Source organism: Antechinus flavipes, chromosome X, assembly GCF_016432865.1.
Source record: "Antechinus flavipes isolate AdamAnt ecotype Samford, QLD, Australia chromosome X, AdamAnt_v2, whole genome shotgun sequence".
NCBI classification, from domain to species: domain Eukaryota; kingdom Metazoa; phylum Chordata; class Mammalia; order Dasyuromorphia; family Dasyuridae; genus Antechinus; species Antechinus flavipes.
In genome coordinates, this window is record NC_067404.1 from 37,102,298 (window position 1) to 37,118,776 (window position 16,479).

Here is a 16,479-nt window from a genome sequence, read left to right on the forward strand (position 1 = left end):
TCAGAAGCTTCCCAGGAGAGGATTCTAAGCCATTTCTCCCTGTCTTTAAGTACCTCAGTACCTCCCAGAATGGCCCCAGCCCTTTAATACTTCTTCCAGGCTAATGAAATGGAATAAGAGCTGTGTTCCTGTGTTGGCCATGGATTTATATAACCTACTTAAGTCGTAGATGATTTTACTAAAGGTGACTTCAGTCCTCCCAAAGTGAGCCTCAAGCTTCATGTTTATCCTGCCTTACAGCTGACTTTTTAGTCTCTTGACTATCTTCATACTTTCCCCTCTTTCTTATTATAAGGCAGACACATCAGCCGTTCCTATCAAAAATAGTCAATATTCAGAGCAGACACGCGAATGGTTTGGAAATGTGATAAGCTTCGTCATTTCATCCTCCTAAAGCTTAAGCAGAGCCCAAGTTACTCACAGATATTAATCCTCATTTCAGGCTTCAAGAATTCTACCCTTAGGTGAGGAGAAGGTTCTATCCATTTTAATAAGATCCTCTTTCTCTTCAAGGAAACCTGGCCAAGTAGATAGAGGGGTCTGTCTTGGAATCAGGGAGATTTGGGGGCAGGGCCTCTATCTGCTATTTACTAGCTGTTTGAAATGGAGCAAGTCAGTGGATCTGAGGTCTTGGAGCTGGACAGGGCCTCAGAATCCATCTGGTTCAGTCCCCTCATTTTACAGAGGAGAAAACCAAGACCCCACAAAGGTTATATTAAGGTCATAGATCTATAATGGAAAAGGACCTCAGAGGTTAATAGTAAGTACATACTATGTGTCATGTGCTTGTACTAAGCAACAGGGCATACAGGGAGAGGCACGGGACAGTCCCTGCCCTCAAAAAGCTTAGAATCCAATGGGGAAAGACAATCCACAGAAAGAACTGGGAAATGTGTTGGAACAGCTTCCCCACATGGGGGCACAATGAAGTCCTGTAACTGGGAAGGGGAATCATCCAAGGCAGGGTGATTTTCTGAGTTGGGATCTTGTGACAGAAGGACTTTCTGGAGATCAGCAAATTCATGAGGTCAACCCGGTGGAAAATGATGAGGTGAATTTCTTGCTTGCCAGCCTGAAACAGAACTTCTGGGAGGACTTCCCAGATAGCTACCTTCCAGGAGGGACTCCAGGGTAGGAGATGTTGAGGAGGCCATCTAGCCCATTTTTCCACAGATGAGGAAACTGAGGCCTAAAGAACACGAGCGGCTTGCCTAAGGTTATGCATATAGTAAGTAGCAGAATTGAGATTCCAAAACAATGCCTCTTGACTCTAAATCCAAAGTTCTTTCCCTTGTATCACACTGTCCCCAATGCTTTTGCAGGGGTTCCAGGCTGAAGCTCTAGAACCGGAATGGACTTTCAAGACCATGTGTTTACCCTCTCGTTTTACAGATTAGGGCCATACAGGTTGTGAAAGTGAGAGGATTTCAAGATAGGGCCTCTAATTCCAGAGTTAATTCCATGCTGCTTCACTCTTCCTCCATCAATCAACAAATATTTATTAAGCATATTCTATATGCCAGGGATGCTATACGATTCAGACAAGTTGCCGATCTCTTTTGACAGGTGGGGTTTCGGAATTGATAGTGTCTCACCCTAGTGAAGTCATGAGTCCAGAATACCTTCCCCAAACAAAACAACAGTTTGTTTAGTATTTTTTGTAATCATGAAGGAGGACTGCAGAAGCCACCTAGTTGCTCTTCTTGCCTTCCCTACTCTTTTCACCCTTGGTGGGGTTCTCCCCTCAACCCCCGACTAGAGTTTAAGTGACTTGTCTAGGATCACACAGCTAGTAAGGGTTAAGTGTCTGAGGCTAGATTTTGAACTCAGGGCCTCCTGCCTCCAGGGCTCGTGCTCTAACCACTATAGTGCCATTTAGCTGCCCTTATGTTTCTAGTCTTAACAGCCAGAATTATTGGATTCAATCATCCTGTTTTTACAACTCCCCTAAAATGGTGATTCTTCATCCTTCCTTATTGTCCACTTGAAATGCTCTTCAGAGATATGAAAGTCACCAGTCTCTTTTTTCTTTCATCAGATAGAAATACAGGAGAGGCCGAGTTAATGAAATTAGCATGAATGACAGTAAGATAGGCATTTGCCGAGTTTCCACATATTTGAGTTAAGAGCAATGAGTGTCATTCCTAGTTTTGTTATACCGTAGTATTATCACAAGGGTTATACTTTAATTCTGAAAACCAAAATTAATTTGAATTTGCTTAATCATTAAATGGATGGCTTGTAATATTGTAAAGGTCTGTGTGTGGAGGAGGGGGCATGGAGTCAGGCAGTGGGATGCAAAGGAAGAAGCCAGAACAAGGTACAGTCTCATGATTGGGAAGAAATTGTGAATTCAGATTAAAATAAATTTTGTGAAATTGACATTGGGAATGAATGGAGATCTGGAGGGAGAAAAAATTTTTTTTGTTTTTCCTTTAAGGCTGCAGGATCAAGCAGCTGAGACTATTGAAGCCTTGCACAAGGCAGGTATGAAAGTCTGGGTGCTCACCGGAGATAAAATGGAGACCGCCAAGTCTACCTGCTATGCCTGCCGCCTCTTCCAGACTAACACCGAACTCCTGGAGCTGACCACTCGCACCATTGGAGACAGTGACAGAAGAGAAGATCTATTGCACGAACTGCTGGTTGATTACCATAAGAAATTGGTATATGGATTCCCCAAACGTAGAAGCATCAAAAAGTAAGAAAAGAGACGAGTAGATGGGTGACAGGCCTTTTGCTGCCAATTTCTCATTCTTTTCCTTTGCCGTCCTTTTGTCATCTTCAGAGACACATATCTGTCCTTGAGTAGTTCCACTGATAATTCACCTACAAAAGGTAGTGGGATCCTCCCTTTCCTGTCTGAAAATACAATCAATTTAGATTTTCATAAAGCTTACCCAAAAAGCAAAAGGCATAAGTCACTCTGCTTATCAGTAATCAGTATCCATATTAAAAGAAAAAAAAAGGGTTTTAGAAAATTATTTTATAGCTTCTTATTTTTAATTTAATTTTACTCTGATGATTTGAGAAGGACCTAAAAGTGATGGAGCAGATACAAATCAATGATCACACTTTAAAAAGAAGTTTAATTGATAGCGTTTATGTTTATTCCACAGTTACTTTCAGAAATACCATTCAATAGTTGATATCTTTTATAATTATTCCACAGTTATTTTCAGAAATCCCGTTCAATAGTTGCTGTCTTTTGTGTTTGTTCCAGTTATTTTCAGAAATCCTGTTCAATAGTTGCTATCTTTTATGTTTATTCCACAGTTATTTTCAGAAGTCCCCTTCCCACTATTGAACCTTCACTTCTCATGGCGGGGGGGGGTGGAACCCACTGAGGCAGCAATCATCCTTTTTCTAAGACCAAGTTTTGCTCATTGTCATTATTAAAAGCTTAACTCTTTTAAAATATTGTTTTCATTTACATTACCATAGTCATGGTATCTACTGTTCTCCCATTTCCACTTTCTTTATTCTGCATCAGTTCATCTGAATTTCTCATATTTATGATTTCTTATAGCCCGACAACATTCCATTACGTTAACATATCACTTTGTGCAATCGTTGTCTAAATGGTTGTCACTTGGACTACCAATGAGGAGCGTGGCTTTGAACAGTTTGGTATAAATCAAACCTTTGTTTCTGACTTTGACTTTGTAGTAGATGCCCATTACTGAGATTGCTATGTCATAGGGTATAAAGTGTTTAACCACTTTTCTCAAATTATTCCAAACTGTTTTCTACAATGGTTGAACCATCTGGCAGCTATACCAACAGTATTTTAACATGCCTGTCTTCCTACATCCTCTTAGAGATTGACTATTTCTATCTTTTATTATCTTGTCTTTTGAGAGCTATGAAGTAAAGCTTCAATGTTATATTTTGTTAATTTGCATTTGTCTTAGTATTAGTCTTCTGTAACAACTTTTTATATGGTTGGTGCTAATATGCGTATCTTCTTTGGAAACTTTTTTTTTTCTTTGACCACTTATCTGTTGAGAAATGACAATTGATAGTACCACACATTGAAGGAACTACTTTGATTGGTCCTTTGAAATCCTAGAGTCTGAAGGGAAATCACTGTATTATAAGAACTCAATATAGATTTACTTCTTTTCTCATCTGCCACATTCACCACGATCAACGTTCCCTAAACCATGATTTAAATTTGATTTAAGCTAGTCATGTTTAGTTTTATTTCTCTTACTTAAATTCCTCTTGCATGGTCTCCACTCAATCCCAGTAACATTATATCCATGATGGTGTCTCATTGAGTCTCACCCTTTGGCCTCTTATATATCCATCCACTTGGGTCTTTCATATATGTATATGTGTGTGTGTGTGTGTGTGTATTAAATGTAAACTTTTTATAAATTCAAATATATTTTTCTTTTCTTTCTTTTTAGAGGTTGGGGAGAACACCAAGAATATGGATTGATAATTGACGGGTCAACTTTGTCACTCATATTAAATTCTTCCCAAGAGTCTACTTCGACCAATTACAAAACCATCTTTATGCAGATTTGTGTCAAGTGCACTGCTGTTCTGTGTTGTCGGATGGCCCCTCTACAGAAAGCACAGGTAACTGTGACCAGAGAAACAGCCATCACTCTTTTCTTTAAAAAAATAATAGCTTTTTATTTTCAAAATATATGCAAAGATAGTTTTCCACATTCAGCCTTGGAAAACCTTGTGTTTCAATTTTTCTCCCTCCCTTCCCTGCACCTCCTTCACCTAGACAGCAAATAATCCAATATATGTTAAACACGTATTTCTTCTGTGTATATTTTCACATTTATCTTGCTGTACACACACACACACAAAATCAGATTACAAAGGAAAAAAAAGTAAGAAAGAAAAAAAAAGCAAGGAAACAACAAAAAATGAAAATGCTATGTTGTGAGATCCACACTCAGTCCCCACAGTCCCCTCTATGGATGTAGATGGCTTTCTCCATCACAAGTCTGTTGGAATTAGCCTGAATCACCTTATTGTTGAAAAGAGCCACGTCCCTCAGAGTCGATCATCACATAATCTTGTTGAATAGCCATAACTCTTAATGCCGTGCTTTGGGGGTAGAGTGGGAAAGAAGTGTTCAGATCGTACCTGGAAAATACAATTTTTTTTCGTCCAAGTTTTCCAGTAAGAATTACGATCAGCATTCATCTCTCTCTGGCTCTTTCACCTATGCTTTTGAATGTGATCTTAAACAAATAAACCTTCTGCTTCACTCCTCTGACCTATCTGGCTGCAGTTCAGTTTCTCTCCTTCCTTTCATTGTCAGAACTTCTTAATTGAGTGATCTTTTCCTGTTGCTCCCCGCTTCCTTTACACCCACTTGTGACTCTATAACCTAGTACTCATACTTTACCAAAACCCTACTCCCAAGGGACATCAGTGATCCCCTCTTACCTTGTCCGTTGACCCTTTTTCTGCTTCCTGCCCGCTGCCCCCAAATGTGGGCCTGTTCAAAACTTAGTCAATAGCTGCGAATTTGGTGCCATAGTCTTGGAATCAAGTCCTAGCCCTGCCATTTCTGTCTGTGTGATCTTGGGCAACTCACAAAGTCTGAATCCCAATTTTTCTCAGCTGTAAAATGAAGAGATTGAAATAGATGAACTCTGAGGTCCCTTGCAGCTCTAAGGCTACAATCCTATAATCTTCTCAATGGGCCTCATCCAATATCATGGCTGTAATGATCATCTCTGGGTAGCTTACCCAGATTTCGACTCGTGACCTCTCATTTGGGCTGTGATTTTGTCTTTAGCGGCAAACTTGGATGTCATGTTCAGAGCTCATTATAGCTAGGACTGAATTCATGTTCTTAGCCTCCAAACTGACTCTTTTTCTTGACTTCTCTTTCCCATCCACCCTCATCTCCTGGGACCAGGTGAAAAGTAATTCTGATATCACCTTTCTCAGGATTCTTTTTTGCTCCTATCACATTCTTCCTTTGATCATTTTTGTACATTTCATCCCTTGCTCTCAATGGTATCACCATCCCATTTCTCTGATTTCACCCCATATAGCCAGCCACTCTCTTATTCCTTCCAAATGTTTCCCACTGCCTTCTCCCTAGAGATAAGGAAGCCAGAGTGTGGAGAAATATGACTTGCTCAAGGTCATATAGCTAATAAGTAGCCAAGCTTGAATATTAATCATTTATATAGCACCAACTGAATGCCAGGCACTGTGATGAGTGCTTTGCAAATAAATTCTCATGACAACCTTCTAGGTAGATTTTATTATTACTCCCATTTTATATTTGAGGAAACTAAGGCAGAGTGACTTGTAATTAGGAAGCCTCTAACTTTTGGACTTGATTTCTTTTCTACTGTATCTACCCATTTCATTTCCTCCTTAAGGCTAATCACTGCCCACATCCCTTTCCCTCTTCTGGGACCTAACTTCTGTGTTCACATTTTCCTAAACACTTAACCTGTTTTCCTCAGTTCCTTTATCTGTAAAAATAGAGATCATCAACCCTTGTATGGGTTGTTGTAAGGATGACACGCGATAATAATTATAAAGTGCTTAGCACAGTGACACTTAGGAAATGTTATATAAAGATTGTTTCTATTTTTGTGTAATATGGTCCCCACCCTCTCCATTCCTATCATTTCCCCTCTAACAAAAAACGCTTCACTCTAATCAGGCTGGGCCTCTGACTCTTCCCCGAAATGTCCATTGTATCCTTAAGCCCTTGTTCTTGGAGTGTCCACCTCGGGCTGTAGTAGTAAAGTGGCAGAGTAACAGTCAGGGTGACCTGGGGTTAAATCCTGTTTCACCTAAATATTTAGTAACTGTGTGATCTTGGGTAAATCATTTTACTTCCCTTGGCCTTAGTCTACTCATCTGGAAAATGAGAACACGAACCTCTCATTTTGCTTTTTCAAATCTGATTTTCAAGAGCAGCTAAAATCTCAATGCTTCCATGAAGCCTTCCTTTCCCAGATCCCTCTAGCCCACACTGACTTGTCCTTTCTGTAAGCTCATAGGATTCGTTGCCTAGTTCAGTCTTTTGGTAATGAATTCTTACTCTCTTGAGACACATTTTCTTTTGTTTGATTATTTAACATAGACCTTTTGGTACTTTGCCAGCGGATGCACCAGAGCTTGAGATCCATAAGTGTCGCCTATGACCACTGTGGAGCCACCCACAAACCATGGTGACCCAGAAAAAGAACTTTTATGGAGAAATCAACTTTTAAATGATTTGAGTTTTTTTCCTATTTATATCTTCAAGTCCTAACTAAATTCCAACAATCAGTCAAGCATTTATCAGGTATCTTTTATGTCGCTGACGCTGTGCTAGTTGCTAAGGCACAACAGTTTGCTTCCCGGAGCTTACGGTGTAGCCGGTGTAGACAACACATACATATATAGGCATGTGTACGTGAGAGAGGAGAGTGTCCAGGAGAAGGTGATTGACAGTGTCAGATGCTGCAAAAAGGTCAGAAGGATGAGGACTAGGAAAAGGTCATCAGATTGGCAATTAAGAGATCATTGGTGAGACTGCAAAGGGCATGTTTAGTTGAAGGATGAGGCTCGAATACAGATTGTCAAGGATTTGGAAGAGAGCAAGAACAGAAGAAGTAAAAAACACTGACTGTGAACGGCTTTTCCTTGGAGGTTGGCTGAAAAAGGGAGGAGAGGGAGAGGATGAGAGCTCGCTTGATGTTAGTGTCCAATTGAGTGTTAAGGTAATTTACGACCCAGTAGAAGGTTATGTAAGCAGTGGTAACACAGATCTCATAATAGTATTCTACTTTGATTCCAAAATGCTATGTGCCTTTCATTTTCAAAATAATTAGCATATAGCCCCTTTTATAAAAGGGATAGTTTTTTAAGAATGAGGGAAGAAGGACACACACAGGTTTGTAGGTATCAAGGAAGTGGCCCCATGATGGTCAAAGGCAAGCTTCTGAATCTCAGGCTCTGGCGTTCCCCTTGGCAAAGCCTGAAGAAGCAGAGACGAAAGGGCAGGTAGAGAGAAGAGTGGAGAGCTCAGTGGTGGGAGCCATCTGCTTAGGGGTCTCATATGGGGGTGGTCTTGGCAAAGAGGAGTTGCTCCTTCATCAGAGCTTGGAATAAAGGGGGAATAAGTGAGGATGAGATTAAGAGATTTCTTAACAAGAAAAGGGGGAAGGAAGGAAAAGACTGTCACAAAATAAGAAGGGAAAAAGCATTTATGTAGCACCTACTATGGGTCAGGCACTTTGCTTAGTGCTTTATAGATAGTGCTTCATTTGCTCCTGACCACAAGCCTTTGGAGGTAGGTACTTTTATCATTCCCATGGAGTTGGAGCAACCGAGGCAGATAGATGTCATGTGACTTATTTGTAAGTTTCTTGAGAAAAGAGACTTCACTCTACAACCATATTGTTATTTTCTTTTCCCTGCCTGCTCCTGGTACCTGCTATCTATATATGAAGTCTTGGTTGATTGGATTGATTTGTATTTTTTAAAAAGTATCTTCTGGACTTGAGAAATGGTCCTTCACTGCTGGGATTTGTGGTTTCTGGGTTCTGTTGCCATAGCTTTAATGATTTTCCCAATGTACTGCAGACCTTTATCCTAGATTGCTCCAGACAGAAGCACCCTAATCTTCTTAAGCCACACTCTGTCATGGAAGCAGGCCTCCTTGATCTTCCCCATGCGTGTCTTTCGTCTCGATTTCTGGCTCCAATTTGTCTTGCTTTGGGCTCTCGCCATAACTGGGCAAAGTATAGCCGGAGCTCTTAAGGAGGATTGTAACCTGTCAAAGTCCCATTTTGTTTGAGCTGTTGATTTTTTTGGTCCGCTTCCCTCTTTGCCATGCTTCTGTCATCCTGACCAGTTTAAAGCCCATTCTCCTGGGCAGAGAAGACAAACAGAAAGCTAGCTAGGCCTGTTTTCTCTGCCTCAATAATAACAGTCATAATAACAGTCACAATAAGGACAGTGATTAGCATTTCTATAACACCTACTGTGCCAAGCACTGTCCTAGTTGCTTAACAAATATTCTATCGTTTGCTTCTCACCACCACCCCGGGAGGATGGGGCTCTTATGATCTCCATTTTATAAATGAGGAAACAGAGGCAAGAACAGCTTAAGTGACTTGCTAAAGGTCAACGAGCTAGTGAATATCTGAGGCCAGATTCGACCTTAGAACTTCCTGACGACAACCTAGCAATGTCCCGACTGTGGCAGCAGCTCTTTCTAACTAGCTGTCATCAGGTTACGTTACACGATCTCCCTTGAATAGGGTGAATCTCCATTTCAGCTGCTATCAGAATTTCTTTTAATATTTGAATCCTGGCCCCCTCATCCCCTGCCCTTATCCTTAATGACTTTAGTATTCTTATTACGGTCCTTCATAAAATCATCTTTTGCTGGTTTGCCTCCTTCCACGACCTCCTTCTCTGATCACCCCCATCCCACTCTGGGTGGCTGTTTCCCTCATCTGAACCTAGTAGTGTAGGCTGATCATTCTTCCCCAATCTGTTCCTTGCCCTCATTGTGAACTTCAGACCCTCCGTTTCTTTCCTATTCTCTAGAGTCCATCACTGCTGTTTAGGTCTATTCAGACAGCTGCTGGGGCAGTGTGGGTATAACACCTACTTCAAAGAGTTGTAGTCAGGATCAAATTGAGCAATATTTGTGAAGCAAACTAAACAACATAAAATGTAAATGCTTGTTATCCCTCTCGTGCCCACCCCTTTCCCTCTCTTAGCCAACAGAAGAAGACCCTGTCCTCTGCTTTTGAATCCCTTGTCCCCTTATTCTTCCAATAATCAAACCTAGTTCATCTACGACTCTTTGTTGTCCTTACCCTCTGCCTTCTTTGCTTCTCCTCCAAAGCCATAGCATATTACCGTAGCCAAATACAATGTCATGCTGCCTGATGTGGTACACACTGTATAATATCACTTGGGCCCTCAGCACTGCATGGCAAGCCTTCTGTTCATTTCTTACCAACTGCAGCTCACCTATCTAGTGCAAGCCCCCATCATTACTATGGTCAGTAATGAACTTTTCATCATTAAGCCTGGTGGTCTTCCTCTTTCTTCCTTTTAAAAAAAATTGGACTGATATTTTCCCTTTTCCAGTCCTGCTTGCCTAGATCTTTAAAAGATGATGGCTGATAGTGACTCAACAAATCACTTACGCCAGTCTGTTCTGTACAGGCTTGTATGGTTTTTGTACCTGAAGCCAAAACTCTTCACTTAACCTCCTAGGATCAGAGATCCCAACCCCCTCATTTTGCAGAGGAGGAGCCGGAAGTACAGAATTTAAACAACTTATCTAGTGGCACAGCTTATAAGTTGTTCAGGCAGGATTTGAACCCAAATCTTTCCCACTCAAGGCCCAATCAATTAACAAGTGTTTATAATTTGATAGTTAAATCCAGTGTCCTATGCTCTGCAGACTCAAACTCTGTCAAACTCAAATAGAAATGGATGCCTGTGGGCACATATTGACTTAGAAAACCACAAATTAGCATTATCTATTGTATTGTATTGGATTATCGTATTGTATTGTATTGTATTGTATTGGAACTCTAAATTGAACTCACTACTTTCCCACTTGTTTTTTATTGTGTTGTATATTTATTAACTTTATAGTCTGGTTTTGGCCAGGGGCCCCAGCCATACCCTTCCTCTACAGCACACTGTCTGTTAACTCTTTTTTTCTACTCTTTCCAGTTCAGTGATCATTTTTCTTGGAAAATGCAAGCTTTCCTCCCCTTTTTTGCCTCAAATTTGCCTTAAAAGTCCATTTCAGAAAGTTTTGATTAATATCTTTTTGTAAGTGTCAGCTTGCTCTGGGCTTTTGCCTCTGGGGTGTCATTTATTTATTTATTTGCTTTTTTTTTTTTTTTTAATAGTAGCTTTTTATTTTCAAAATACATTCTGGTATTCACCCTTGCAAAACCTTGTGTTCCAAATTTTTCTCCCTTCTTTCTTCTCTACTCTCCTCTTTATAGCAAGTAATCCAGTATAGGTTAAACATGCGTAACTCTTCTAAATATATTTCTACATTTATCACGCTGCACAAGAAAAATCAGATCAAAAAAGAAAAAAAAAATTGAGAAAGAAAAAAAAGCAAGCTTACAAGAACAAAAAAGGTGAAAATGCTATGTTGTGATCCACATTCAGTCCCCATAGTCCTATTTCTGGATGTAGAAGGCTTTCTCCATCACAAATATATTGGAATTGACCTGAATCATCTCATTGTTGAAAAGAGCCACGTCCATCAGAATTGATCATTGTAGAATCTTGTTGTTGGCATGCATAATGATCTCCAGGTCTCTCTGAAATCATCCTGCTGATTGTTTCTTATAGAATAATAATATTCCATAACATTCACATCCCATAACTTATTTAGCCATTCTCCAACTGCTGGGCAGCCATTCAGTTTCCAGTTTCTAGCCACTACAAAAAGGGCCGCCACAAACATTTTTGCACATATGGGTTCTTTTGGGATGTTATTTTTGCAAGGGAATGTTGATCCTTCGGTGACTCATTTTTGGTGACGTTGCCTTTCTTTCATTGCACAGTCCCCTATATGGCCACATGGGTTTCCTTAGGTGCTTTTCCTTTATATTCCTCATTGGGATCATTTAAAATTATATTTACTAAAAATCCACTATCCTCAAATCCTTCGTACTCATCTGGTTAGATCCTATTGTTTCCTTTTATGATTGGGAGTAGGAACTCTAAACTGAACTCACTACTTTCCCACTTGTTTTTTAGGAGTAAATCCAGGAGAGCAAATTACTACATTGGTTCCTCTGCATTCTAAGAGATGAAACAAATGGCCTGGCAAAGCCAGAATAAATGTGTGGCTCCTAGCCACATGAAATGTTGAGATGTTAAGATGGTTGAAATCCTCCAAAACTTCTGTGTCTTGACTTTTTTTTTTTCTGGGTCTTGTGATCTTTATTAGAAATCATCATTTGTGTTCTCCATCTGCTGTTTGGTCTGTAGTATGGTCTCATGGCGCCATTCATTGCCTCTGCTTTTCTTTCCTTTTGTCCTCCCTCCAGAGCTCTCTACACTTGCTTGCGCCTCCTGGCTTGAAAATTTACATTTAGAAATTTGCCTTATTGGTAGACTTTGCTTTTTTGGTATTCCATCTCTCGTAACTGTTTGTTTTCAAGAAGGCACGGCCTTTCACTGTCATTTCAGTTGAAATTTCTGTTCTATCAAGTTCCAGTGTAACCTCTGAAATGGTATTTACTTTTTTGTTTTTGACTCATGCTCTTGTCTGGAATCTACAGATATACCCCATATAATGTTGTAGTATAATCAATTTTCACCATACGTTTATAAAATCCCTCTATAGTATCCTTTGACCAAAGCACAGATGTGTTTGTAAGCGATGATTCATGCTAGCGACCTCGTAATGTTATTTTGCTTCTGTTTATTTTTTCATAGAGCTAATCAAATAAGTGGCATCCATCTATCGATATCTCAGGCTATCAGTGTTGTTCCCAACCTTCTTCCCAATTATCTTCCCCTGTGAATTATTTGCTAACTCTTTCGGTATTATTTTTCTTTTTTCCCCATGTACTTGGCCCTTTATGCCGTCTGGTTTTACAGTTTTATCTGAGCACTTTTCTCTCTCCTCTATTTCATTTTCAAACTGTCTTGATCAGATTAGTAAACATATTCTGCATTCTCCTGAGATATGCAGTAGGAGCCTACTCTACCTTATCCCACGGTCTAGAAAACCAGATTCTGTTCTATCATGTTATTTATGTAGTCAGCTGTTCACTTCTCATATCCTCTTTTCTCCTCCAAAGTCTGAACTTTCAATTAACAGAAGTGATGAAATCACTGGCTGTCTGAAGCTCTGAGCCATTTAAAAACCAGTGAGTGTCAGAGAGTGGAGAGGTAGGGGGGCTGGATGGGAGGCACACTTGTCAGGTTTTGTTCTTGTCTTAATTGTGATTGAATGGGGTTGAGTGTGCCACTTAGTAACAGTGAAGGCATTAAATTTGGGTCAAAATTAAGGTTGCAGCCAGTCTCAGCCCTGTACAAATGATTCCTCATCCCTCTAGATCTGGGGAGAACTGATTTCATTTCTATTAATCAGACAGAGAAATCATACCAACTCTTCAAATGCCCTTTACCTGATGTCTTATATCAGCCCATCAGAAATAACCAGATTTGGGAGTTTTGAGCAGGGGATCCAGAATTCATGCCCTTATTATCAAAATTAGCATTTGGCATCTTCTTAGGGGTGCCCAGACATGGTGTGATTTGGCTCTGGCCAAGCAGTGGAAGAGGGGTCTGGGAACCAGGACGTGGTATTTGCTTGTATAGAGTGCCACCGTTATGCCCCGAGGTAGACTCAAAAACCCAGTGCAGATTTGCTGAGCACTTTTTCATTGTGAGGTGTTGTGCTAGGCCCCGTTGGAAACATCCTGCAAACCATTTCCCAAAACTGATGGGGACCATGGGGAAGAATCCATGGGAGGGGCTGTTCTCCTCACTCCTTTCCTCATCCAACCTACCTTCATGTTTCCTACTATAGCCTTGAAGAATTCCTTTTCTAAAGGGAATTTATCTTTGCGAGGGGTGATATCTATAAGATGTATCAAGTAGCACCTTCATGTTTGTTCACTTAACAAAAATTGATTTACAAGCCAAGTGGGAGGAAGAAACAAGAGAATGTGTTCCTGACCCAGTCAGTCGATAAACATTTATTAAGTATCCACTAAGTGCCAGACACTGGGCTAGCCGCTTGGGATACCAAGAGAAAGAAATGGAGTCCCTACTTCTAAGGAGCTCACAGTCTACTGAGGGAGGTGACTATTCAGATAAATACCTATGAACGATATACATACATACATAAATCCGAGAGAGAGAAAGAGAGAGAGAGAGAGAATCCTAGAGGGAAAGTAATAGAATGAAGGGAATTGAGAAAGTCTTTCTGTTGAAGGTGGGATTTTTGCTGGGTCTTGAAGGAATGCAGGAAGCTGAGATGTGGGGAGAAAGCATTCTAGGGATGGGGAATAACCCGTGAAAAGGCACCAAATTGGAGTGTCCTCTTTGAGGAATGGCAAGGAGACCAGTGTTAATGGATTACATCATACTTGGGGGAGTTGAAAATGTAATGGAAAGGTAGAGGGAGGGCAGGAGAACACCAAACAATGCATTTTCTCTTTGATCCTGAATAGGGATCTGGTCACTAGGAATTGATGTGGTGAGCATTGCCCCTGAGGGAGATGAGAGTACCCACTGGGGGTGGGGTGGGGTGGGGAAGAGCTCCCTTATTTCAATTTTACCTATGACTCAGTTGAACTGTGCTAAATGATCTTGGATACAGCCTCAGCCAGAGGTTGTCTCTTATTAATCCCAAATCACACTTTCATATTTGGATTCTTCAGTATGTTCTCTCCTTCTCTCTCTCCCTTCTCTGGTGTAAGTCATGACCCATCCTTGCCTTCTCATCCTGGGTACTTTTCTTTTTCTTTTTTTTGCTGAGGCAGTTGGGGTTGGGGTTAAGTGACTTGCCCAGGGTCACACAGCCAGGAAGTGTTAAGCATCTGAGGCCAGATTTGAACTCAAGTCCTCCTGACTTCAGGACTGGTGTTCTACCCACTGCACCAATGAGCTGCCCCAGGGCACTTCTTTTCTATATCCTCCCAAAGAGGAACCACCCTGTGACTTTTATCTTTGTAACCCATGAACTCAGTTACTGGCTTCCGTCGAGTTTCAATCTAATGGAAATTAATATTCTTCCAGTGATTCAGTTCATAAACCATCCAGGAAACCAAGAAAAGAACCATATGTACAAGAAGAAAAAGTATTGATATGTATGTCGCATATAGGATTTGGGAATTTAAACAATTATTACATATAAAGAGTCAGTCAAGGATGGATTTTGGAGGGTCCTTTCTAGCCAACTTGAAAATCTACATCTGAAAATTAGAAATGGCCAGATGTGGACACAAACTACTCCTTTGTGAGGAGGCTCTTAAAATGCAGGTCTGAGTTTCCACTTGTAGTTCTTACATCAACTTTGATCTTTTTCTCTCTTTTATATGTAATACTTTAGATTGTCAAAATGGTGAAGAACATCAAAGGAAGCCCCATCACTCTCTCCATTGGCGATGGTGCTAATGATGTTAGCATGATCTTAGAGTCCCATGTGGGAATAGGTAAGCTGTACACTATGTTCTCTTTGGTAAGCGTTCTCACAATTACTTTTAATATCATCCACTCAGTGGAGTTTCCGGGGTAGAGGTCTTAAGTCGTCACTAATTGAATTGGTGGTCTGCAACCTTGAAGGGGTGTTCGAACAAGTCTTAATTGATTTTTCTCCAGGAGATTGCATGTGGGGGGGGGGTGAGGGTGTATAGGAAGGGCCTGGTCTAACTGCCTGCGGGCTGTCTGCCCAGAAACTGTCAGTAGAAGAGATGAAGAAAAACTGCCCCCATTTCCCAGCTTGGCCCAGAGTTGACGCTGACTGGGGCCCTTAAAATCCACTGAAATATTTCAGTGTAAGAGATATTCCTTCTGTCTTTGTTGGCTTTCATGTTGGGGATTCCTGAGATTTTTTTGGGTATCATTTTCCCTATCCAAAAAAAGACCAAAAATTAGTGGTTATTACATTTAAGTCCTTTGTTATTCTTTTCCTTGTGGTTCATGTAATAAAAATAATATTATATCATATGTAATAATATATATGTTTGTATTCCTAGTAATAACAATGATCATGATAGCAACACTATAAAAGAGATTATGTAATGCTTTACCAAACATTTCCCAAGTGGTACTTCAGTTGATCCTTCCAATCCTGTGAGATGGGTAATATGGGCATTGTCGTTCCCATTTAGAGAAGAGGAAACTTGAGTCTCTTGGTTGAAACTTGCCCAAATAGTAGAGCAAGGATTCCGTTCTAGACCTTCTCATGCCAAGACTGCTTTACTTTCTTTGAAATGCATTTTATTGATGCCTTTTTTATAGCACCCTTTTCTTCCTAAAAACTTCCCCTCCTTACCCAAAGCAAAATTTCCCTTCATATCAAAATTTAAGCAAATCAAAGCAACTCGTTGGCCATACCAGCCAATCTATATGTCATTGCTCACTTACCACCTCTTTGCTCTGAAGGACAGATGATGTGCTTTACCCAGCCCTCTTTCTCCTATCTCATAGTCGCCACATCCTGTGATGAATGAGTAAGGTCATTGTATATCCTTGCATTTGGCTTTAGATTGAAGACTCCCTAGAGCTTGAAGCTCTAGATAGCTCGCTCTGACAAGGTCTAATAGAGTAATTGAGACAAGAAGGGTTTAATTAATAATGGCTTTGTTTTGATAATGAGGTTTTAATTTTTTTCCATAACTAGTCAATTTCTGATTTAACTCTTCTCTTCTTTTGGCCCTCCCTCCATTCAGAAGCATTTATTAAAACACTTTACACTGTGGGAGAGATAGAAAGGCAGAAATGAAAACCATTGCCTGCCCTCAAAGA

At 40.4% G+C, this 16,479-nt stretch overlaps 1 protein-coding gene across 6 annotated transcripts in view; it reads left to right on the forward strand.

Moving 5' to 3' along the window:
- Positions 1-16,479, forward strand: part of ATP11C (ATPase phospholipid transporting 11C) — a 202,272-nt gene that overhangs the window by 140,462 nt on the left and 45,331 nt on the right. For all 6 annotated transcript variants that reach the window (XM_051969093.1, XM_051969089.1, XM_051969087.1 and 3 more), the window contains exons 19-21: positions 2,441-2,701; positions 4,416-4,590; positions 15,062-15,164. In XM_051969093.1, coding sequence (XP_051825053.1) covers positions 2,441-2,701; positions 4,416-4,590; positions 15,062-15,164 — 539 coding nt within the window. The remainder of the gene's footprint in view (positions 1-2,440; positions 2,702-4,415; positions 4,591-15,061; positions 15,165-16,479) is intronic.